This window comes from Uloborus diversus, chromosome 3, assembly GCF_026930045.1.
Source record: "Uloborus diversus isolate 005 chromosome 3, Udiv.v.3.1, whole genome shotgun sequence".
Lineage (NCBI taxonomy): Eukaryota > Metazoa > Arthropoda > Arachnida > Araneae > Uloboridae > Uloborus > Uloborus diversus.
Genome location: NC_072733.1, coordinates 35032722 through 35059340, shown reverse-complemented (window position 1 = coordinate 35059340; position 26619 = coordinate 35032722). Strand labels below are relative to the sequence as shown.

Genomic DNA, 26619 nt, shown 5'->3' with positions numbered 1-26619 from the left:
ATTCATCTAAAATGCAGTTTCCTGCCAACTTCTCATTTACTAATTTATTTATTGATTAATTTTCTGAAAAAAAAATTCAAATACCTATTTTAACTTAAATTTTCCACATTTAAATAAATATATATTCAATAATTGCTTTTCATAGTGCACAGAGTTCTATTTATTTTTATGAAAGTAGTGAAAACTGTCCCCCTCCCCTTTTTTTTATACTTAAAACGTGGCGACAGTTGTGGACACTAAGTTTTTCAGGTCTAGCGGCCACTGGCCAGTTGCAAAATTTCTGAGTCTTGACCTTTACTTGTGTAGTTTATGAAAATTTAAAATGATTAAAACTGATAATAATGCTGCAGATTATTTTCAACTGCCCAAAATAGTGTCGCAGACTGGCTAGAAAGTTTCTGCTACTGAGGAAACCATGACAACATAGAACTTACTCGAATTTGGCAGAAAATTGCTCTTGTGTTTGAAATTTCAATCTTTTTGTATCCTGCAAATATTTAAATATTTTGGTTAATCAAATGTTATTTTCGCATATGCTACCTTAGATTAGTATATTTTTTGTTCAATTTTAATAAAAAAACAAAGAAATTTATTTTATGGGAAACATGCCAACGTTTAACGAACTCAGACTTCGCGAAAAAGTGCTTCTCGTGTTTGAAATTTCAATCTTTTTGCATCTTGCAAATATTTAAATATACTGACTAATCGGATGTTATTTTCATGTATGTTACCTTAGATTAACATATTTTATGTTTAATTTTAGTAAAATATAAATTTATTTTTTGGGAAATATGAAAACATTGAACTTAATTCTCGAAAATTTGCTTCCCTTGTTTGAGATTCCAATCCTTTTGCATCTTGTAAATATTTTTATATTTTTGGCAACCAGAAGTAATTTTGACACATGCTACACCAGATTAGCTTATTTTACTTCTTATTTTAATAACTAAAGAATTAATTACTTTGTTGTTTAATTATATGTTTATTTATTTTTGCAATTTTGAATTTCATTATCTTTAGCTAATTTTCGGTCATAACAGATTTAAAAAATTTAAATTTAAGCAATTGAGCGCCTAACAAATTAACTTAATGTTTATTTTAAACATAAAGTTGAATTATATAATTTTTTAAGGTTGAATTTATAAGCAGATTACTGCAGGGGCATGCGGGGCACAGTCTCCTGCTCTTAGATTTCAGGGGGCCCAAAATCTCCTTAATTTATCATACTAATTAAAAATAAATAATGATTTCACTCAGAATCTAGAGTACAAGGATGTCATTGATATTTTTGCAAAAGGAAAGACAAGGAAAAAATCTCTTTATTTGTTGATAAAAATTCCCCTTAAAAATTAATCTCTTTGCAAATCTCAAAACCACTCCACGTTTAGTCTGTATTTACTATTTAAAGTTACATCATAAATATACCTTTGATATTTAGGGTAAACCCCATCTTATATAATTATCTTAATTCTGTATCTTTTCTACTTTTTAAACGTGATATGGGGTTACCACCAAATTAGCATGGTTGTGTTAATACGCAAGTATCAAAATATTTTATAGCTTCAGGAATAAGTGGATATATGGGGGCGGGGGGGGGGAGACAAAATGAATTTCATGCCCATTGTCTTCAAAAATCTTAGTCTGGCCCTAGGAGGGCCCTGAAATGCAAATGAGCCTTATGTCCAATATCAGAATGATCGGGCTCTGTTTGTAAGTACATAATTTTCTTTTTGTCTGCCAAAATAATTAAAGTGTGTAACAGAGGTGGTTGTGTTATGATTATTCACTGGAAACCCAGTAGTGTTCATTATGCTTTTACCTCCCTATATCTCCAATTTTCCACTTTACCTCAACTGTTCAAAATTACTACTTTAGTAAGGTTGTGGGTACTTGGAACAGTTTACCGAAAGAGTCTGTAATCAGCTAAGGGGTAGATAACTTAAGGAGGGTCATAAAAATAACTTCCTTAGACAATTGAATAGTTTTAAAAAAAATTATGATTAAGTCTTTAATTGTTACTACCTGTAACTTAAACTTTTAAATCCAAAAGTAAAAATTGTTCTTGGAGTAACCTCCACCATAAATAAACAAAAAGCAATAAACAGAGCCAGTTTGAAAGCACTTGGTAATCATTTTCAATAGTTTAGTCATATATTTATAATTGAAATGTCCAAAATCATCCACATTTGGCTTTTAAAAGCTGAATTCTTTGTATTTTAAGCTTATTTTTGTTGTTTGCTACGTGTTACGCGAAATATTAGCATTTTACTGTAAGTCTGCAGCAATCTTTTAGCATCTGCTTTCGGTTTTCAATATTTGTTATTATTTCTTCAGTAGTACACTATATAAAGTATATTGAGGAAAAATACAAACTTATTTTTTGAGACAAAAAACTCTCAGCATGGGTATAATGTATAATAATGAAACAAAACGTACCTATTATTTGTGAATTAGTGCAAAAATAACTATTTTAGAAAATAATAACTATTTGAATTATAGACTAAAAATGTTCATCAAGCTATTTATTTTATAAGGAATATGTTAAGCACCTACCGTAAAATCTCGAAAGTAACCCCCCCCCCCCATTTTCAAAACAAAATTTGTTGATTTCAGAAGGGTGGCTTATAATCAAGATTTTTTTGAAAATTTAGCCAAAATAATAGTTTTTAGTAGTATTGATTTTAGAGTACAAAAAAGAAATAATAAGTAAATAAGAGTAAATGAAGAATGAGAAATTTTAATTAAAACCTGTCATAATTTTCTTTTTGTAATAAATTGCACTTGGGCGCATTTTTTTTTCAGACTTTTGCACCTTAGTTGGCAAAACCTATATCATTTATCACTTAAAAATACATATATCATGTGCTGAATGTAAAGAAGCAAAATCTTAATGTTATTGTTTCAAAATAGAAGCAAAAATCACAATCATGACCCCAAATTTGTTACAAAAATCATAATTTCGAAAACTGCACATTACAAAATTTGCGAACGTAAAAATAGCCAAATCTTTAACTTGATTTATTAAAATATACATTTCTGATGATCCTAAACTGATTCAAGCACTTTAGTTCTCATTTAAAAAGGGTTATTTTTAAGTTTTGAGCTACTTTTTAAGTTACGCGTTTCGAAAATGGCGCCTCATTTTCAAAATGGCATCGTGTTGAAGATTGTTTATTCACAAGTCAAAACAGAAATGCTCCTTCCAAAATGAATAAAAAGCAGTACAATTGCATAAATTTCTTTTGTAATACATATGAACGAAAAAAAAAAAAGAATAGACGCCCTTGCATCAAAAGGAGTCTAGACATTTTCAAATGAGTACACTGTGGACACCGTTTTTTTTAAAATCGTGTGTTTTCTTTTTTTTTATTTTATACAAGAGAACCTGCACATGGAGGGGAAATTAGACCTCTGTAAAGGCTTTCTAAGTAAAGCAGAAAATGTTACCCTTTTTTTTTTGGAGGGAGTGGCAAATGAAGATCATCGGAAAAATTTTAGGCGAAGGGGGGGGGGGAGTAAATTTGGGGTTATAAAATGATTTCACTTTCCATAAAAACGGGGGGGGGGGGGCGGCGGCTATAATCGATAGGTGGGGTATTTTCAGGATTTTACAGTATTAATTGTATATATTCCATTTTGATTTAAATAATGATAGTAGTTCAAGAGCAAAGGATATATGACAATATTTTAGTATGATTGAGAATGATGATTTTTGTCACATGGCTGTGAAATCATAGTTGGGCTGATTTTTAGACTCAAAAATAGTTAAGAATTTTTAAAACTGATTATATTTTGAATCATTTCATTATATTTTGAAATGAAATCAAAGTCAATGGAAAAAAAACTAATTTGAAAATAATTTTCTTAATTTTTAATCGACTACCTATGAATTAGTCATAAATAAATTTTAAGGGAAATGGGTGAACGTGATTTTTATTTTTTGTTTTTAAAGCATGCTTTTTTCTTCTCTTTAAATTTGAATTAATCATGCATATTATTGCATGATACAAATGAGTTCTTTAATATTTCAGAACATTTTCCCAAAGGACGTTAAAGGGCAAGCCCATGAAAGTAGGGACATCAGTTTTAAAAAGAAAACTTCATTTTATCAGCTTTTTTTTTCATATAAGTAAAAGAAGACTATTTTTATAAAACACTGCAAAAAAAAAAAGTTATTCACACATTTTTTTAAAAGTTTTATAGGCAAATTTCGACATTACTACTCAATGCTCGTGTGTTGTTGTATAAGCAGTTCTAAAAGTTAATCTTTTTTTTCACTTAGGATCAATTAATTGTTATGTCTACGATCTTATTTTTTAGAAACTTTAAAATGTAATAACTGTCTTGTAACATTTTTTTTTTTTTAAATCTAGGCCGCATACTCTCTAATGTAACATCAGTCACAAAATTGTATAAAAGTTTGCATTGCTTAAACAGAAACAAACCCAAGTTTATAAAAAGTCATATTCTTTTCATTTATGACAGGGGTGCCCACAAGGGGGGATTATCACGCAAGTTGCACCATCAAAATTTGGGGGGGGGGGGTTAAAATTGCTTTTTATTTATTTATTTTTAATTTAAATTGGTTGGTATTTATTTTATTTTATTTTGTTTATTTTTTATTTTATTTATTTAGTTTGTGTGTGTGTGTCATTGGCATATCACAGAAAATTTCTAATAGGATAATAATAATAATTAAAAATAATTAAATACAGAAATAAATAAAAAATAATTAAATATGTAAATAAATAAAAAATATTTAAAAGAATAAGTAAGTAAAAAATATTAAAAAGAAAAAAAAATTAAAATTATTTAAATAAATAAATAAATGGGTCATTCCATGTCAAATCAACCAAAAAAAATTATTTTGAAATTTACCATCTCAGATTTTCATGAAATTTTCAGGGATTATACTGTTTGACATTCTAAATTCAGATCTACTTTAAAAAAAAAATTAATCTCTCTTGGTTAATGAGTTATTAATCTTTTAAATCTGTAAAAAAACATATTTTTTTACTCATCTGTTGCGCTTAAAAATTCTACAATTTTAGTTGTATGGGGTCAATACAGTTGGTTAATAGCTCATTTTAAAGAGAATTGCATGAGCTTTAATTTGACATGCAACTTGCATATTTTTCTTGCATTTTTAATTTTTAATTTTTTTTAAAATTAGTGTCCTTTAAAAATTTTGAAAAAAATATATGTTTTTAACTATGTTTTAGTTGATTCATCCTAAAAATTTCAGAGTGGGGACATGATGGGATCAGCAGTTATAGCAAATAATGCAATGGTGCTACTTAGCATTTTTGTTTAAAAATTAAACAAAACAATAAATAAATAAAAAATACTTTTTTAAATGCACAAAACTATTTTTAACAATTTAAATTTATTTCAAAATATACATGTTTTAGTTTTTTTAATAATATTATAAACATTTTGTAGTAAAACTATGAATAGTTCAATTAATTAAAAAACCTTGAAATTTCAAAAAAAATCTTAAATTTTGGTCATCTTTTATTCCTTTAAAGTTCAATAAACAGAACTAGCACAGAAACTTCGAGGATGTAATTTTGAAATGTATAAACACAAAGTAGAATTCGATACATAAAAATACCTTGTGGCAGATAAGTCTCTCATCTCCTCAGTTTGGCTAGTAGCTTTTTACTCGCCTTTGAACTTTCAGATTCTGAGAGATTATAAACCCTTCCAGTTTGTGTTGTAGGGTCAACTTAGGTTACTATTTCCGTTTTATTTACAACCAATACATCAGGAATATGAGGGTACTTAAGGGATGGAGAAGGTCCATGAGGTTGTAAAAAACTTACTTTAACCTCTTCATTTTCAATTCCTAAAACACAACCTAGCCACCATTCATTATTATATATACATGTTACAAAACCAACTATATCATTCAAGTCCAAATCATCAGCATCATCATGTTTGCTTACTATCTCTTCTTTTGTGTGGTGTGAAAAGGGGTAATATTTAACGAAAACTGTGCTTTTGCTTTTTGGTCTGTAACTGTGGAATTGTTGAGTTCCTTTCACTGTTATGGCTTCTTCAAACCTTGTTTTAAGAAATGCATATTCTTTTTCGTAATCTTTTTCTGTTGAATATATGAAATCGATATTTTTAATATTGTCTTTAGACCATTCATATAATTGACGGGGGGTCATAATCTGTTCATTATAGACCATACGAAGACTTGATTGTGCAGCTAATCGCTTAACTGTGCTGCCTATACCATCACAAGCATTTTTCCCATGGTATGATGAAAAAAAAAATTCCATTCTGCTTCAATAGAAAAATCTGCAGTATGGTGACAGAGGTTTACAAAATTCAATTGATTTTTGTCCTGGGATGTAGCTCCATCTGAGAAATAATGAATTTTGTCTACTCTTTGCAGCAATTTTTGCTTTAAGTATGCTATCATAAGCCTCTGGGACAAATGCACAGCAACTGTATCATGGCACATGCAATCAGAGATAATAACTAAATTCAGGTGCTGTAACATGGCATTTTCCATGTAGTATACAACAAAAGGATGTATCGTTGCTTGTGCATTGTTCCAGTGGAAGCAATTATTCCAGTGCAGCATCTTGTAGAATGAAAGAGTAGTTCTCAGCAAAATCACATACATACAGTACATTGATTTTCAACCAGATTTTTTTTTCATATATCTGAGATAAGCAGATTGTTTGCTAGCAATAAAAGAATGTTTCAGCAGTTTGGGTAAGCTATCAAACAAACAATTTAAGAAATCATCAGTTTGTTTTGTTATTGCTTCAAGTGCAGTCCTATTATCAATTTGCATCCACTGCTTGTATGTTACAGTATCAATGCTGTTTTGCTCAAACGAATCTTCAAAAAGATATTTGAAATTATTAGTATCTGAACAGTTGTTACATTGACGGAAATAACACTTGTCTGTAGGCATTTCGCAAATCATTAAAATAAGTAAGTCTTTATAAGTTTTGATTGGTTTGTCCCTGTTAATCAATTCTGGTAATTTACACTGAGCCATCATCAATTTTGCATTCTGGTGAATAGCGCATACACAAACTGAATGTGTTCCAGCTGATCCAGCAAGAACACAGTTTTTCGGACGAAGTTCTAAAAATTTGGAGAAGCCTATTTTTTTATCAGGATAATGTTCTTTGAATAGCACATAAGATTCTCTTAAGGTATTTAAAATTAAAAACTTTTGGAGATGAATTGCTCTTCCATCCACTTTAATAGAAACAAAGTCTTTCTTACCAGGCATCTGACGACTGATTTCATCACATTCATAAAATTGTTTCACTAGATTCACTGTCTCTGGGCTTAATGCCTTTCTGGGTTTTAGATCAGGAGCAGACATTATTCCTTTGTCCTTCATGAGTTTTTTAGCTTTTCTAGCAATGAAATTTGTCACTTTAAATTCGTTTTCTATTTGCTTTAAGGTCCAACTTTCTGGAAGTGTTAAAATTTGCAGTTTTAAGCTTTTGTCAGTTGTACTGGAGAATTTCTCTTTAAGTCGGCTAATTATTTCACTATCATAATCGAACTTTATGAGAGCATCTGATTTTTTGAGCTTAAACCAAATAGTTGAGTTCCTAAAACTTCAGTGATCTTAGTTAATTTTGTGTGGGGGTACTTCTTTTCACTAAGACAAATTTTTTTTTTATGGGAGTTTCATCAATTACTCCAAGAAGACTTTCATTTAAAATTTCAATAGCTTTAGACTTTTCTGGAGTTGAAATTTCAGTCTCATGATCTGTTTCACTCAGAGCTTCATCTGAAATTTCCTTATAATCTGAGGTAACTAAAGGTAATTTTTGTACAGCTTTGTGGCAAGTATCATACTTTATAGCCTTCAATTACTTCCTTATGATGCTTTGATACATTATTACTCACAGTTCTTAAATTTTTCTTGTAATAGTCATGCAGACTTGCCAACCCTCCGGATTTAGGCCTGAGTCTCCGTACTTTACGTTATTTTCGACACATCCGGATTTAGCGCTGATATCTCCGGATTTTTGTTCAAAAACTTAACAGCACCAAAAATTAATACATTTCTTCAAAAAAATATTCATTTTGATTGAAAAGAGAAAAAAAAAACCGCCCGCAAAGCTCTCAAACAGTTTTTTGGCGTTTTGCCAAACTGCCGAAACGCAGGTGTAGCCTACGAAAATGCAATGCAGCACAGAGGTTAACGGACAGAATTTTCGTAGGCTACGACATGGGACTCGCTTGTTTCTACGGAGTACGTCGTTGATCACGTAGCGTGTCTCATTGGAAGAAACAGGTGAACTAAAATAACTTTAACTTTGACGGTTTTCCTGCTAGCTCACGTGGTCAGAACTTGTTTGTTGTTTGTGTCGGCCGGTGCGAGTGCGAATTGTGTAATGTAAATTGTAAATGTACATGTATGTTGTGTTGCGTGTTGAGTAATATAAATTGTAAAGTGCGAAACGATGTCAAAAAAATATCGGACGGCATTCAGCAAAAGCTACACTGAACAATTTCCGTCAATCAAATCGTCAAGAAAAGGCGAACACTTTGCGTTTTGCTCCACCTGTGCCTGTGACTTCTCCATTTTGCATCGAGGTAAAGCTGACATAGAAAAACATATAAGCACAGAGAAACATACACGGAACTCGGCTAGCTTAAAAAATAATAAAAAACTTGATGCCCTTAAGTCTAATCAAGACTTGAATGTTATCCGTGCGGAAGCTCTTTTTACTACGTTTATTGTGGAGCATAATGTCGCAATTCATGCTAGTGATCACGTTGGAGCGTTGTTCCGAAAGATGTTCCCCGATAGCGATATCGCAAAAAAATATGGGTGCGCAAGGACCAAAACTACTGCAGTCATTAAAGAGATGGCAAAGTTTGAAAAAGAAAGTATTGTGGAAATACTGAAGAAAAGTCCTTTTTCAATTGCTACTGATGGTAGTAACAAAACTGATTGTAAATTATATCCAATTTGTGTCACATATTATAATGAATCTTCATTGCAAATTGAGTCTTCTTTGCTGTGTTCACCTGTTTTAGAATCAGATGGAACTGGGGTAAACATATCTCATCTTTTATTAAGCGCATTGAATGAAAACCAAATTGATCTGGACAATTGCCTAGCTTTCGGGGCTGATAATGCCCCTGTGATGATAGGAAAAAAAATTGGTGCTGCTGGCATTATGAGTAAAAGCATTTCCAATTTATGTGTTATTGGCTGCCCTTGCCATCTTTTAAATCTCGCAGCTGAAAAAGGTGCAGCTATGCTCCCTGTAAATGTCGAGGAATATGTTATTGACATATATTACTATTTAGATAAAAGTTCCAAAAGAAAACAAAAATTAAAGCAATTTCAGGCATTGCATGATACAGAGACAAGAAAAATAATAAAACATGTATCAACTAGATGGCTTTCATTAGGGCGTTCTCTAAAACGCCTGTTGGAGCAGTGGGATCCGTTGGTATCTTTTTTCAAAGAAGAACTGAAAAGCAAGCCTAATTCAAATAATACTTTAAAAGATTACAAAATTCCAAAAGTAAAGGCCTCTGAAACAAGCAGCCGTTTTAACATGCAAGTAGTAGAGTCAACATCATCTAGAGCTAATTTTCAATCTAGCGCTGTTAAAAGACAGAAATTAGATCCTGATGTTGGTGATCATAAACTGTCCAAAAATATTCTTTCGAGAGAAGAAAGAATCTTTATGTTTCTAACTTCTGATTTAAGTAAAGCCTATTGCTTATTTTTAACTCATACTATACCACTTTTTGAAGAACCCAATGTCAAGTTGCAGTCAGGATCTCCACAAATACATATTCTTCATGAAATTTTAATTACAACTTTTAGGAATGTTTTATCCAGATTTATTGTTCCTTCAGCAATTAAAACCAGTACTTCATTGTTAGATGTAAAATATCATAGTGTGGAAAATCAGAGGTTAGATTCAGATCTTGTGATTGGACAAACATGTTCAAAAGTGGTGGAATCCTTAAAACCAAGTAAAAAAAAAGAGTTTTTTAAGTCAGTTAGGATTTATTTCACTACTGTCTGTGATTATATGTATCGTAAGTTCCCATTTAATGATGAAGTATTAATTAATGCTCAAGTATTGAACTTGAATAAGTTAGAGACATCTTCATTTTCTAGTGTACAGTTCTTCTGCCAAAAATTTCCAGTGTTGACAAAGCTTCTAAAATATCAAAGTTCTGATGCATTACTAGATGAACTGCAAGTTCAGTTTTGCTCTCTCCAAGTAGAAGCTTTGCCTGAGGATATTGTAACTGAAAAAAGAATGGATGTGAAGTGGGCGAAACTGAGTAATTATACTGAAAAAAAATATGATCTGCTATGTAAATTTATGCTCTCTCTGCTTACTTTACCACACAGTAATGCAGAATGCGAGAGAATTTTTAGCATGGTAACCAAAACCCACACTCAGTTTCGTTCTCAGTTATCAAATGAAAATTTAGAAAGCTTGCTGACAGTCAAGTCCAAAATGAAAGCTCCTTGCTTCGAAAAAAAGTTTGATGATTTATTTTTAAAAAAGGCAAAATCTTGCACTTTTAATTCTTTAAAATCATAAAATATTTTTTTTAAAGCAAAATTTTCTTATCAAATGTAATATCTTGACAAGTATATGCTTATTAATTGTTTAGAAATGCTTTAGATTAATAGTATTCATTTTGCTATTATACCTCAACAGTTAATTACTAGTTCTATTAATAAAAGAATAATTAAACTTCAAATTGTTTTATTTCTGTGTATAAAATCCATATTTTTTGTGTAAAAAAATTCGTTTATAACACAATGCCATCATTTTAATCTTAGCATATTATGATTAAAACTTTTCTGTTCTGAAAGTAAGATATTATTGCGATTTTGATATGTCGGTACGTTGATAAATAAAATTGCAGGCTTTATCATGCAAATTGCAGGATTTTTCATTTGTCTAGGTTGGCAAGTCTGGTCATGTCCATGCTTCTTAAATGGATTGCAGCAGTACAAAGAAATAATTTTTGAAGTCCCTGCTTCAGTCATGTTTTTTTTTTTTCTTTAAAGCTTGGTTAAAAGGTCATTATTAAATTCCAAAAAGCACTCTTGAAAATTTGCACAAAAATATTTTAAAGTAATCAACTTTTATAACTATTAAAATATGAGAACATCTATTGAAACATAAACAATTAAGCAAAATTTAATAAAACACAATTATCAATACATCAAACACAACCTACTTTACTATTTGAAAGCCAGAATAAGAATGAACAGCTTTCTTCAACTATTGGACTTAATGCGTCACACACCTGTTTGAACATGTCAGGGAGTGTTTCAACATGTGTGTAAACAAGCTGCTGCATGATCTGCCTGTTCTTTAAATGGTTTTAATGCATTTCATTTTCAATTTTTAATTATATTTTAATTTATATCATAATTTTGAAATAAAATGTTGCCAAATTAGAAATTGCTTTATTAAAAATAAAATTAAAAAAAATAATTTTAAAGAATATTTAAAATAAAAGTAATTTTAAAAAAGTAAAAGAAAATAATCTAAAAAAAGTCTAATAAAAAAAACACACACACACATATATATATATATTTTTTACAAAAAAGTGTCATTGCATTATTTGCTATAACTGCTGATCCCATCATGTCCCCACTCTGAAATTTTTAGGATGTATTTATTAAAACATATTAAAAAACATATATTTTTTTTTCAAAATTTTTAAAGGACAATAACTTTAAAAAAATTTAAATTTAAAAAAAAAATATTAAAAATTCAAGAGAAACATGCAAGTTGCATGTCAAATTAAAGCTCATGCAATTCTTTTTAAAATGAGCTGTTAACCAACTGTATTGACCCCATAGAACTAAAATTGTAGCATTTTTAAGCACAACAGATGAGTAAAAAAACATGAGTTTTTACACATTTAAAAAATTAATAACTCATTAACCAAAAAGGATAGATTTTTTTTTTTTAAAAGTAGATCTGAATTTAGAATGTCAAACAGTATAATCCCTGAAAGTTTCATGAAAATCTGAGATGGTCATTTTGAGTGATTGCTTGATTTGACAATGACCCAAATAAATTGAGCTAAAACAAAAAGGGGAGAGAGAGTTGAGGAAAATTTGAGGGGGGGCATTTTCGCCATTGAACTTGGGGGGGGGGATGGGCACCCCTGATTTACGATGATATCTTTAATATTAATCACTTAAATATTTAGAAATAGTTGAATTTAATTATTTAAAACTTATTTAAAGTATGTAACATCAGTCACAGTAACATCAGTCACATTTCTATTTTCGTTAATAAACCTCAAACAAATTGCACAAATGGCATTGACTGCTGCAGAAAGACAAAAAAAGGAGGCGAGATAATTTAAGAAATAAAGGAAAACATGAAAACTGCAAAAAGTAAAACAAAGTAGAAGTGAAAAAGAGAGGATGATAAAAAATAAAATAATATTTCAAAACCTAGCATAATTACCAAAGTTAGCTCAGAATAAAACTAAAAAGAGAAATTAGGTGAAGGAAGTAGAACACGAATAGCACAAATTTAAAGTATTGAAGTCCCTGGCTTAAATTAGCAGCTGCAATACCACTCTTTAAAATAATGAAACCTTGGTAAAATCTGTTAGTCATTCAAAGCGCTCTTTGTTATATCTTCACAAAAGAAATCTGCCGCTGTAAAATATTTTTCCAACATGAAATTCGACAAATAGATACTCCTAGTTCTTCATGTATTACATTTGAATATAAGTGCTACATCATAAATACAGAAATATTTCTAAATGTCACAGCTTCATGCAAGTTTCAGAGCTATCACCATTCGACTTGCACAGTCATGTTATAAAGAGTTATATTTGAGTAATACTTTGTTTTAATTCAGAAGCTGTATTAGGTGTTTAGAACCAACCCTTTTTTACAGTAAAGGAGGGAAACACTTCCAGCAGAACATGTTCCAAAATTGTTGAACGGGTTCTTGAAGAATATGACAAACAATTGTATCACAAGAAGCTAGATGCATCTAAATTGAAAACTAGGACTATTTATTAACTGTCAAGATTCAAGCAGAAAAACATTGGAAATAGCCTGTCAATGTGGATGAAATTTATTATTTACACAAAAAAGAGGGAATACAATATTAATGCACTAGATGTCAGAGGACTTTTTTTTACAAAATGCATCAAAAGTATAACTTTTAAAACTTTATAAATGTACTTTTCTTGTAATTTAAATTAAATTTTACAATTTTAAACAAAACATATGCTAATTTTATTTTCAAGGAGAAATAATTTATAATGCAGCAACTTATTGTAAATGTAATATCAGTCACAAAATCTTTGTATCATCAGTCACAGGTGTTAAATAATTTTTATGCTTTCAGTTTTTAAGTTTTTTAATAAAACAAAGTGTTTTCATCAAGTCTAAAATCTCTATTTTAAGGGAAATAAATCTCTTTAGATTTTATGTCATTAGTTTGAAGAGAATTTCAAATTATATATGTCACTTTTCTCAATGTCTCTTCTGCTTAACATCAGTCACGTTTTTTTTATTCCCCTTAATATCTTACAAAAAAATTTCCTCTAGTCTGAAAACAAGTGTGGGGACAATGATGCACCATATCATGATATTTTAGATTGATTTCAGAAGAAACAAAATTAAATTTCATGACAGGGGCAAAATTTATAAGTTAAAAATAGTCAAATGATAACGTCAGTCACTGTGGACTGACTCTAAAGCTGGTCCATTGTAGATATTGGCAAGTAATGTTAACCAGTTTCAATATTTTTTTTCCATCTAAAGTTAACTTTTTTATATGCTTTACATTGCTTATCATATTATTTGTATGATATTATCTATGTATTCTTTAATGTTTCAGAACATTCTTGCTGAGAGTGCAAACGTCGGTCCATTACAAGCATTATAGGGTATGTTATAAAATTTTCAAAAAAAAAAATATAGGGGAAAAGGGGGCACTTGTGAACATGGTACGTTTTACTACGATAGCATCAAGCAAAAAATCTTTAAAAATTCTCAAGTAATAGCAGTACCAGCCCTACTTTTTAAATAAACTTTCAGAGCAAGGAGCCAGTTTATGTTCCTGTGGTGACAGCTTCTTTGTTTTAGCAGATGATGATGTACTTTTATCACTGTCTTCTTCGTTTCAAAACATATTTTAAACTAACTAATAAGCTAAATTTAATTATTGCAAACCATTATATGAACATTCAAGTAAATGTATGCTAATGTTTAAGTTTTTTACTTAAATTTAAAAAATTTTATTTTTGAAAAATAGTTCTAAGGTAGATGCTGGGGTACTTGTGAACACAACATGTAGGGGCACATGTGAACAGCTCCCATAAACTCTCCCCAAATATAAATATTAGTGTAGGCTTATTATAAGTTTTAAAAGAGATGTAGAGATTTATAATTATTATTTTGCTGCAATCAGTTTGTAAATTTATTGTTAATTACTTTATATTTACTTTTATTATTTTTTATTTCATTAATCACTAAATAGTTGGCTAAAAATTAAGTGGTATGTAATATATTTGCAGGGAAAATAAAGACAAAATATTTAACTTAAACTAAAAACTGAAGTTTAGAAAAATTTTAAAATTTGTCATCATATTCTGTATGAAGCTTAAACGTACTAAATAATCTTTGATTAAGAGAAATTTTTTTGTTTTGATTGCATGAACATGATTAGAGCAGAAAAACTGCATGTGTAGTAAATTCTATTCTCAAGACATCTAGTGAAAACTAGTGTTGCCTTGAATGACAGGGTGACAATATCAGTAAAAATTTTCCTCACTCAAGTATGGCTGCAGTTTTTGTCAAGATGGTGGAAGAAACATTTGAACTAGGTTGGTGTGGTAACCAAGTATGAATCATTATCATGGCTTTGGCAATAAACACAACTTTTATAAATACATTATTTGTTCAAAACATTTCTAAAATTATGGAACAAACCTGAGCAAAAGTGTTCTTTCTACCAGGTTTTCAATAACCCTTGTTTGGTCTTTTCGGGCATGCTGAAAAAAAACGAGCTGAGAAAAATATATTAAACTTAATAAACCAGATAGATGTTATGTTAGTCAAAGTAGAAAAAATATTTGCAAAAGGGTGATTTTAGTCAGCAGATGTGACATCTGTGAGCTTTGATAAGCGTGCACAAAATGCTACAAAAAATTTAAATTCTTGTATATTTCTCAAAAATGTAGACAGTTAATGCCCTCTGTTTGCCCACTTCTAAATAAACACTTAAACATCACAGAAAAGCTGAAATGAAACCATGAAGGGGGGAAAAGGGGGTTGCACAGTTAAATAGACAGCAAAAATGCATCCACACAGAAGTTTTGCTCCTTCTGCGTTACCCATTGAAATCACAGGATGTGTAGCGAGAGGGTTAACATTAAAATTAATGTGAGTTCTGAAAGTTAAGTAACGTTGAGGGGAAAAATCTGCATGCTATAAGCCTGAAACCTTAATAGTATTAATAAACTTAAAAATTAATAAAATTATCATTTTTGAAAGAAATGTTTATATCTCCATACCTTCACAAAAATATAAAAATAAATTTTACATAGTTTGTACGGTACTGGCAAAAAAAAAATCTTTGTGATTGGTTGGATATTAAAAGCTTTATGAACTTTTTCTTCTCATGATTTTATTTAGCATGCTCCCTTGTGAATTGTCCGAATACCGAATATTCGGCCACAATCTGACCGAATATTCGGTAAAATAATTCGGCCAAATAACTAGGAAGTGCCAAGTAAAATCATGACAAGAAGTTTGCATGTAAAGTTTTTAATTGCCAGTTAAATGTAAAGATTTTTTTGCCGGTACTGTGTAAGAAAACTTGAATTTAAATACCAAAGTCTGTGGTAAAAATTACTTCAATTATGATAAATGCACATTTTATTCCTTTTATTTATGCGTTAAAATGTGTAACATTATGCATATAGGTTATATATACACACATTAGTGTGCTCTTATGCAATACAGTTTCCGCCAGCTCTTTGGTGGTAAAATTGAGTTTTTGGCCAGTTTTTACCAGTGGCACGGTCAAAATCAGTTTTGTCTGGCCAAAACTACAACCCTGATGTAAAATAAGGAGCTGTAAATGTATATTTTTTGGCTGATGCAATAAATTTTAAAAAATATATACACATAGCCCAGTAAATTTAGGTCAAAAATAGGGTTGATGCACCACAAATTTATAATTAGCTGAGTTTTTTAGGATAAAATCCTGAACATGTATGGAGCAAATCCTGAAAAGTTCTCATGTGAGTTTCTATCCAAAATGACGGATCAAAGATGGCCGCCTGGTACATCTTGCCTCCCTTATATCTAACAAGGAGACGGCACGACCGTGGGGTCGGAGATTTGAGTCAATTTTTTTTGTGGAGAAAGAGGATCGCTAGTACCTTACCTGGTTAAAGTACCTTACGTGGTTAAAGTAATACGGCGCAATGGAGTCTCCTAGGCACCTTATGAGTTAAAAATGTCAGTCTCTTGACGAGCTGCCGTCAGCCTAGTTGGTTAAGGTGCGATCTTGTGCTCCAGAGATAGCACGATTGAATCCACTCTGAACCTTTTTCTTTTCTCTTCATTTTTTTTTAATGCTACCACAACAATTAGTGGTAACGAAGTAGTAGTAGGATGAAAAATATAAATTGTTTTATATTGTTTTGCTGGAAGAAAAAGAAAATAATTTAAAAAAAAAATGATATATATAAATTCTTAAATTATGTAGGGAAGAGAAACTTTTAATAATTGCTGTGATAATAAAAAAAATCTAAATGTCCTATGAGCAGATGTCCCTTATAACCGTAAGGTGACCACAGGTTAAAAACCTTTACTAGGCAAATCAAACTGTACAGAATAACGAGCAAGTATGTGTTTCAGTGAATGAAAAGGTTTGCGATCCTTAGCAAAAATAAATTTTAGAAAGTAACTTAGGGGTGAAACACATTACCAATAATTGTTGTGATAGCAAAAAATAAAGAAGAGAAAAGAAAAAGATCCAGAGTGGGATTCGATCGTACTTTCTCTGGAGCACAAGATCACACCTTAACCAACTAGGCTTGCAGCGGCTGGTCAAGAGACTGGCATTTTAGACTCATAAGGCACCTTGGATTTTCCATGGCGATTTTTAATTGATTTTTCTCATAATTTTCTAAGTATTGCGTTGTATTACTTTAACCACATAAGGTACTAGCGGTCCTCTTTCACCACAAGAAAAATTGACGCAAGTCTCCGACCACACGATCATGCCGTCTCCTTGTAAGTTAAAAATGAAGGTTTTTCAGTTCTGAAAAAACCCGTTGGTTCTAGAAGATATATTGTTTCGATACAAAACCTCAAATAACCAATAAAAAATTGTTTTGACACCAAAAACTGAAATTTCTTGTGTTCTACATAATATGCTGCAGAACACATAAGCTACTAAAATAAATAACTTTTTGCGGTATTTTTTAAAAAATATATTCCCTCATAGCTTAGTCATTAGTTTTTATTCTTCGATTTTGAAAAATGCTATGTACTGTGTTTGAATTGATACTTGTGTTTTACTGATGCCTCCCCATAAAAAGCTATAAACATATTTGATCTGCAAATCGTTTCTTGTCTGAAATGCACAGTTTTAATTTTGAAAAATTCATTGCTGATCTGCTCAATTCTTTAGCACTAACATAAATCGTAAAATGGTACCAAATTCCTTTTTTACTTCCTTTTACAAAAAAGGAAGTATTGTATTCGCAAAAAAAATTTCACTCAAAAATTGAGCTTAATTTCCATTTTACTCACCCCCGAATGAATGTTGAGTGTTTTTTTTTTCGACTCAACCACGCATGGATAACGTCTAGACACGTGAAATATCCATTTTGACGATTCCCGAGTTAATAAGAACGAGTTTTCTTGTGACGTCTGTATGTACGTATGTATGGCGCATAACTCAAGAACGATATGTCCTAGAAAGTTGAAATTCGGTACATAGTCTCCTAGTGGGGTATAGTTGTGCATTTCCCCTTTTGGTTGCATTCGGGTGCTTCTAAAGTGGTCTTTTGCCCCTTTTGGGGGCTAAATCATTGTTAATTTCGATGTAAACTCAACTAGTGTTATAATTTGGCGATTTTTTTTTAAAATCTGATTTCAATTTGGCCATTGTTGGTGATATTTAGATAGTAAACTATTGAATTGCATTAAAATTTCAAGTAATGGGGAAATGACATTAAATTGGAGTGAAAGGAAGTCATGTGATGCACAACATCAGCTCGTTGATATTAAATGAGAATTTAAAAAAAAAAGAAAGAAATAAAGAAAATAAGCTCTCACACAGTAACGATAAAAGTTCGTCAAAAATGGTTCCAAACAATGGTTTGTTACAACAACAATTATCTCAAAATTATATTTTTTGTGCATTTTAGGTAGCAGATAGTTATTTAAGATGATTTTTAAAAAATATATTTCCATTGTGATAATGGAAAGAAATGTCAGTGAAAAATTACTGCCTTCAACTTTAAGAAGCTCTTTTGTGGAGTTGGAAGTTAAACATTGGATAAAAAGGGTTATTATTAAGAAAGGATTGTTCTGTTCAGTCTTCCAAAGCTTTTCACCAGGATTGTAGCTGTTTTCAAATAAAAGAATAATTTACGAAATCTCAAATATGAATTTGCCCCTCATCTTCCCTCACGTTTTGATCAGGTTTTTCTGAGAAAAGACAAAAAATAAAGTGTGGCAGCTATTATTAAATCAGTAGAGAGCTTTCTGTTAAGCCAGTACCAATCTATATGTGCATTATAGAAGAAGGATTTCTTATGAACACTTCGGCATGGGAATGGGATGAGACAGACATAAAAAGACATATGCCTCAAATACGTTGGGTTTCTTCTGAAAAAACTTGCTTTTATATGAAGCTTTGGTTCTTAATGGATACACTGGTATTACCAACTAACTTTGAAGAAACGAAGAAGGGTAATGCCGATAATGTCTGACACTATTGCTTTTTGAATAAAATGTAGTGGCAACGACTAAATAGACTAACTTTTTGCGGAATTCTGAGATCAAATCAAGATTAATTCAAATCATGATGGAAAACTTCCAATTAGAAGAAATCACTGTTGTACAACTAGATAAGGACGCCTATGTATTCATTTGCTCAATTGTAGTCAAAAGGTACCAGAACAGCTCCAGACCAGTCGAAGTAACGGGTACTTATACAGATCTGCTCTCAAGAGAAATGTGTGGGACATCACTGTACTTTTTACCTTCAGGCCAATTTAGTAGGGGAAGCTGCTGTACCCATGGACAAAATTTACTTTTTAATTTTTGCTAGTCTCTGGGAGTGGATAATCGATGGAAAAAATTTTCTGGCAGAATCTACAACTTATCATCTAATTTGGCAATTTTTGTCTGGTGAAAATCTCAAAGCTTTCAACTTCAAAAAATATTTCTTACAAACCATCTTTTTTGTCCGTGGGTACAACATCCTGTTCACCCCGTGGATAGGTGCCTTTGTACCCATGGACATACAAAAAAATAACATATAAATAGGTCTGAGGAACTCAATTATACTCAATACATTTTCATAAGCCAATTTATATTGAAATACTTCAAACATCCATTGAAAATAATGTTAAATAAAATATCCAACATAAATTAAACTTTAAAAATTAATCGAAGGTTTTTTCCCCTTTTTTTTAAAAAATTTTCCGTAGTTTTTAACAGTGAATCCTTTAAAAAAGTTATTACTCTTAAGAGAGTTAATGATGTTATGAATAATTAATATGTTTTTAAACAAAAAAATAACTAGATTCATGATATAATGGCTCTCTATGTACCTACATAATAACCTCAATTTATATGCAAATTGAAACCTTTAACCAAAATTAACCCATTACAAGAAACTCAATTTAGATTAAACCAACAAAAATATATATAAAAGTCAACTTCTAATGAAACAGGTGGGTAGATGGTCTGTAGATCCTACAACAGGTGGGTGTTACTTCAACACTATATCTTCAAAACCTACTTCAAATTCATCATCATTGTTGAAAGCAAATTTCGGACGTTGATGACAAGGCACCATTTTGAGGTACTTCACATTGTAAGAAGACTCACGTGTGACCCAAGGAGACTAAAAATTGCCGTTCGTGGGTACATATGGCTATGTGTCCTTGGGTACAAAGGTACGCCATTTTGATTTTGCAAGCCAGTCACATCGACAGGACCACAGTTTTAAAACATTAAAAATCAGAAACGAAACCTTCAAAATATAGGCAATCATGATACCTACAACAAAAATGAATAATAACAATCCACGACGGACGTAAAATAAGAAATTGCTCATGTTTTTCTTTTACTTCGATCCTACTAAAACCGAAAAAATGTGATAGAATCTTAAATGTTCGTTTGATGGCGTTGAAACATCCTGGAGTACTGGAGAGGGCTGTGATACACGTTGAACCCCAATTAGGATCTCTCTCGACGATACCCGGAATTTCCCGACCAACGTCCGTAGGCACAACCGTCCTTGGGTACAGCAGCTTCCCCTACATGTTTAATGAAAAGAAAAATATTTCAATATATTGAAAGTACAATCAGCCTTGGGTTCTCTGAAGGATCCTCTTCTTTTTCTCCACACAGCCACAGGATATGTGACTCAACGTCTGCTATATTCAGAAAGGGTAAATCTTGAGCTTTCGAGTTGCTACAGGAAGATCTCAAACTGATTTCTCTGATCTCACTGCTCAGTAATTTTCAGCTTGATCCATCCATAAAAGGTCACCCAGATCGCAGAAATGTTGCAGAAACATCTTTTTGGTGGTAACCAAAACTCCTCCTTCAAATTTTAAAACCTGGCAACTCTTCCACCCACAAGTGCAGTAGCTTCACAGCATCCATTTTGTGTTTATCCAAAAAAACAACAGTAACTTAAGAAAAAACATGAATCCAATTAAATGGAGATGCGTTATGAAAGAAGGTGGTCTGTTCACAACATTTTTGCCACTTCCCAAAGTTTCCGAAGGAATTCTACATTCGATGTGTGATTACAAATTAACAGTAGTTATGTGAGACTGTGATCTAGAAGCCGATGAAAACGCAGACTTAAAATTCATTATAAGGTCCCATTTTTTCCCTTATCTTATTCTTATTCCAAACCTAGAAAAAGTAAGATTTCCTTCAGATATAGGATGAAAGCTACTTGGTTATTCAGTAAATTTAATATTTTTAAAATAGTTAATATTTTAAAAAGAATACCATAAAAAGTTTAGTAGCCCTTTTGTTCTGCTGCATATTACATAGAAAATAGAAATTTTAGCTTTTGGTATCAAAACAATTGTTTGAACTTTTTCTTGGTTATTTTAGGGAATATATCGAAACAGTATTACTTTTAGAGCATACAGGTTTTTTAAACTAAAAAATCTTCACTTTTGACCGAGTTATGAGAAAGGCAAAGAGCACTTAAATGTCTGGAGAACCAACTACTATTTATAAAATTGTATATTAAATTGTTTGACTCATCCCTAAGTATGTGTATTTTTCCTACTAAACAAAAACATTTTATATTGTTTTTTAATGTGGTGAACTATCATAGTTTATGACAATTAGCGGAATTAGAATTAAATATTAGGTCTCTTCTTAAAAAAGTAACATTGGGTATTTTTCAAAAATCAGTAGTTCTTTTGTTCTAATTCTAAGCAATATATATTACAAATTTACAAAAAAACTTTGCGTTGTGTTTGCACTAATTAAAACAGGTTCAGCAAGGTTAGGGAATCCATCAAATATTTATTTTTCATCATACATTGGTTTCAATAAAAAGAAGTCAAAAAGAGGTCTCAACCCTACACAAATTTTACCAGGCGGTATATAAATTATGATTCAAATCTATAGCAGTTCAGTCATTTAGGTGGTTTTTTTTTATGTTATAATTTTCGAAAGTCATACCTTATGAGGAGGGTTCAGCCTGGGTAAGGAGGCAACTTGGTAGGTTACACCAGAATATTTTCCTGTCTGACTTTCCACACAATGGCCACCCTAGCTCCACGTTCCACTCTGTAATCTGCCTGCATCAGGATAATTCCATTTCAAGGAGGCCTTTCTAGTTCTTATTCAACCTTCTCATCTCTTGTATATGCTAGCCTCTACCATATTTTTCTTGGTAGGACACTTCCTTTTTTCAAATCTTGGGATTTTTATCTCACTCTCCACATGGCTGCCTCGTTTCTTTTCTACTTTTTCCAGCCTCCCCTTCACCTTCTCTTTTTCCTAATTACTTCTGTTGCCAAACCACCAAAGAAAACCCCTTTCCAAAAATATCACCCCCAGACCAACAAGTGCAGAGTTGAGTTGAAGAGAATGGATGGGGAAAGATATGCTAGAATTTGATATCAGTAAATCCCACAAGTTGTATAGCAAAATATAATTTTAAGAACAATTTCCTACAGCACAAAATTATTAAAGACTTAAAAGAGGTCAAATAATACTTTAATTTCTAAATTTTCAAATGATTCACTGTTATAGCTTACTGTAACTGTCAATTCACTGTTTAGATATAGTAGCTACCTGAGACATACCAACACTTTTTTGGCAGTCTGTTAAATACTAATCATATGTAATTTTTCTTTGCATCCTTGCAGGTTTCAGATGTATTGCATAATTAAAACTAGCTACGACCATAATAACTAAGGACCATTACATGTCCATTCTACGAAAAGTCAACCCTTTGTCCCACACGTTGAGGGTTCATATATTTCATTAGAAGGTAGTAATTTTTAAGGGTAATGGCAAAATTTTTTGCTTAAGAAATCACATACACAAGTTTAGTTTGTTAAGCAGAAAAAATTTGTTCATTAATATTTCAAAGTATTATTTTTAATGAAATATATGAGGCGTTACGTGCACGACAAAATGACTGTTTTCTGTGGAACGACCCTACATCGCATACAATTTGTTCTGGTACTAGTCGAAATTATTTGAGTCATGCATAAAAGTAGAAAAAATTCAGTTAAAATTGTTATTTTTTGGGGAAAAACTATAGGATGATATAATTTTTAAAAATGTCAATTTTCCCTCCCGCACATTTTAACCTTAAAAAGTATGAATTAAATTGAAATAACATTTAGACTGCTTTAAAATCTTCAAAAATCCTCAAATGTATAATAGCAAATTCAGTGATCGAGTAGAGCTCCTGACGTCACCGACAATGAAACTCATGCCAGTGCATGATAATTTGATAATATTTTTTGGTAATGTTTGAAACGCAAGGAAATGCTTTATTTTGACAAGGCTGAACTGGATCTGATTACTTAACTGTTTTACTGGTAAGAGTGTAATTTTAGGAGAATAAAGAAACAAAAAAGTGGTCAACAATTAACACTATCTGCTGGAGTTTAGGGTTAATCCAATGGAATTAGGGTAAAAATTTCAATCATCAAAAATATTACCAAAGAGACAATTGTTTCAGTCAAATGTAGAAGCAGTTTTCACCCATCATACCTTGACAGGCAATTTTCTAGTCTATAAATATTTATTCAGTAACTTCTGAATAACATAATATTGAATATTTTTAAAGTGCAGTACTTGTTTTGGATAGCTTTTTAAAAATTGTATATAAAAGATTTATTTACGTGTTTATGTCTAAAAGTATCTGAAAGATCAACTCTTGAGTTTTAAAATCAATACATGTCTGCTAATTGTTTTTTAATTGTACCTAAAATATGGCAATGACCTTATAAACATACAGTATAATGTGAATCTTGTTTTCTTACAGATATTTCATGTATTGTGTTGGTAACTACTTTTCATATAATGGATTCCAATTCTTCTAGAGCAAAACATCAGAAAGAAGCACTTCTTGTCGCACAAGATGTATTTCATTATTTATCTTCTAATGTTTTTCCTGAGAATGCGATCAAAAGGCCAAAGGAGAAGTCAAACTATCATCAAAATATAGGCAAAGCATGTTCCTACAGGCTGAAATTTGCTAGAAAATCTTTTAGAGAAATATGTGTCAAGGAGTTTCCTAATCGCATACTGGGATCCAGAGATTTCGTATCTTGGTTTCAAGGAGTTTTATCTAGACACAGTCAAGAATGTAGTTCTCCATTCTCTGCAACAATTGAGTCCCTTAGCTTGATGTTCGAAGCTGTCTGCTACGCCTTTGAAAAAGGTCAAATAAAACTCTATCAGATTCTTCCTATCATGTGGACGAATCACTTTATGCAGAAAGTATACCCAGAATTCTTCAATAAGGGTGGTTGGCACAGTTTCATTAAAAAAGCCTCAGAGACTGTCGAGTCATATGAAACATTCTTTCTCACTAGTGAAGCAGGTGCATTGGAGCTCATAGCAGGTTTTAAAGAGGACCCTACACCTACCCCTACACCCTCTAAGGCGGGTGAAACAACTAGTTCTGGCAAAATGGATGATAAGGCTAGTTCTGGCAAAACAGATGATAAGGCAAAACAGATAACTGTGCCTTTAATGTTACAGCGAGCAGGATTTCCAGAGAAAGTAGATGAATCAAGTAATCTTGCAAAAACTTTGAGAGGGCTTCTTGATTTAAGTGTAGGACAAAATATCATCAACACTTGGATGCAGGAATGTGTTATGGCTGCCACTCCAAAAGAACGACTCCCGGGGAACAGAAAAGTGGATCCGCTTTGTACTTATGATACATCACCTGAAATCAGTCCGCGAGAGTCACCATCACCTATCAGAAAAAATCCTGGGAAAGATGAAAAATCTTGCTATGATCAAAATGTTGGGGACCTCCCACAGAAAGTCAGTGGGCAAAACTCACATGGTAAGAAGAAGACTAAGAAGCGTGGTCAAAGGAAAATGTAGTGATGAGAACAAAGAAGAGCTTAACTTTCTAACCAGCAATCTGTAGGGTCTGTTGGGCTAATTTGAGTATTAAATTGATTCATTTTGAATGTTAAAGTCCTGTAATAATTTGATTTTATCTTTTTTTTTTTTTCATTTTTCTTATTCCAATTTAGCATTTTGACTTTCTGCAAGTTTAAATGCCTATTTTTGTTGTTCTATGAAATGATTATTTTTCATTCTAATTAGTGAAATGAAATATATGCCCAAAGCATCCCATGTTTTTAAACAATTAATTACATGAAAACTAATAAAAATGTTTTGATTCAATGAAAAGTGAGCACATGAACCTAAATTTGGAAAACATAAAGTGAATTGAGAAAACTAAACTTATTTGTTATGAATTTCAATGAAAATGTTACTGACATTTTCAGCATATACTCATGAGCAAAGATGTTTAAAACTGAATTATTGTAGCTTTATGAAGTTAGTAGTTTTCAAATTTATTTAATGAAATGTAACTTATACCCAAATTACCCCCACAGACCCTACTTTGCAGCAAGTTTACCACTTTACCTATACTCATTTTTTTACAGAATTTCGCAAGACGCAGATTGGCTTTCTGCTCTGTGATTTTGAAAATTATTGATGTAATTTTAAAGGGACACTTATTTTAACCAATATATTTTACTTATTTAGAAAAATTTTAACTTTGTAAGAAAGTTTTCTGTATCTTATACTCTGTGTGTTACAAGTTTCTGTTAAATTTAAATACAGTCAATTCGTGATAACTCAAAGTCTCATAACTGGAATATTACTGTAACTTTGTTTTTATCAAGTCCCGATCCCTTTGTCTTTAACTCCATACTAAATATTCACAATATCTCTAAGTTAACTTCCTTTACCTGGAAGTTTTTTCAAAGATGACGATAAATAGTAAGATTTGATTTTGATTTTTTCTCCCAATATTTTTGATTAAACTGCATATTGTGCTTAAAAACTTTTAAGTTCTGTAATTTTCTCTGTTATATGTACATGTTAATTAAAATATTCGAGGATTTTTAATATTAAAATGTAGAAAACCGAAACTAGCGTTAAGTCGAACTTTCGGTAAGTCGAAGTTTTTCGTCAGGTCCCTTTAGATTTGAGGTATCTCAAATTGACTGTAAATGATCCATTTATAAGTAAAACAGTTTATTTTGCTTTGATTGTTTCATTTTAGTTTTTATATGAGTAGCTAAAATGCTAGAATGATTTGTTTTAGAATAATTATACTTGCAAAAGTTGCTGCAAGAATTTATAATCAATTAAAATCATAAATTTAAATATTGAATTTTCAGAAATCAGTTTTGTTGATTTTTAACTTGAAAAGTTAAATTGTTCATTGCAAATGCATGGTCCAGCCAAAAATGAGATTTGCTCATTACCATCAAGTCGGGATTTTTCATGTAACACAATGATTCCAAACCTGCAGTTTGTTGACAGCTAATGAAAATTAATATACATCATTTTTATATTTGTTGTTACTAAATTTATTAAAGACAACTTTTGGATTTGTTTCATTTCTTTTAATGTAATTGTTGTGAAAATGTTTCCTTTCCTATATGGTCCACTCAGGATTAGGAAGACTACCAAGTGATCCTCAGTAGGGCCATTTCAGCGTTATGTGTGTGACTTTTTGTCACCATTTTGTTGCAAATAACAATAAAAACCAATAAGATATTTTTAAAATATTTCTTAGCAGTTACTGGATTAGCAGAAGATATGTAAGGTTTTGGATGGTAGTTTTATTT

The 26619-nt window shown here is 31.2% G+C and overlaps 1 protein-coding gene across 1 annotated transcript in view; it reads left to right on the top strand.

The window, feature by feature from the left end:
* The window catches only part of LOC129218058 (uncharacterized), a 61460-nt gene extending 35072 nt beyond the window's left edge, over positions 1–26388 (top strand). The window contains exon 2 of the mRNA XM_054852241.1: positions 23772–26388. Within this exon, the coding sequence (XP_054708216.1) occupies positions 23810–24847 (1038 nt within the window). The 5' untranslated portion in view covers positions 23772–23809 and the 3' untranslated portion in view covers positions 24848–26388. The remainder of the gene's footprint in view (positions 1–23771) is intronic.
* Positions 26389–26619: the final 231 nt, after the last annotated feature.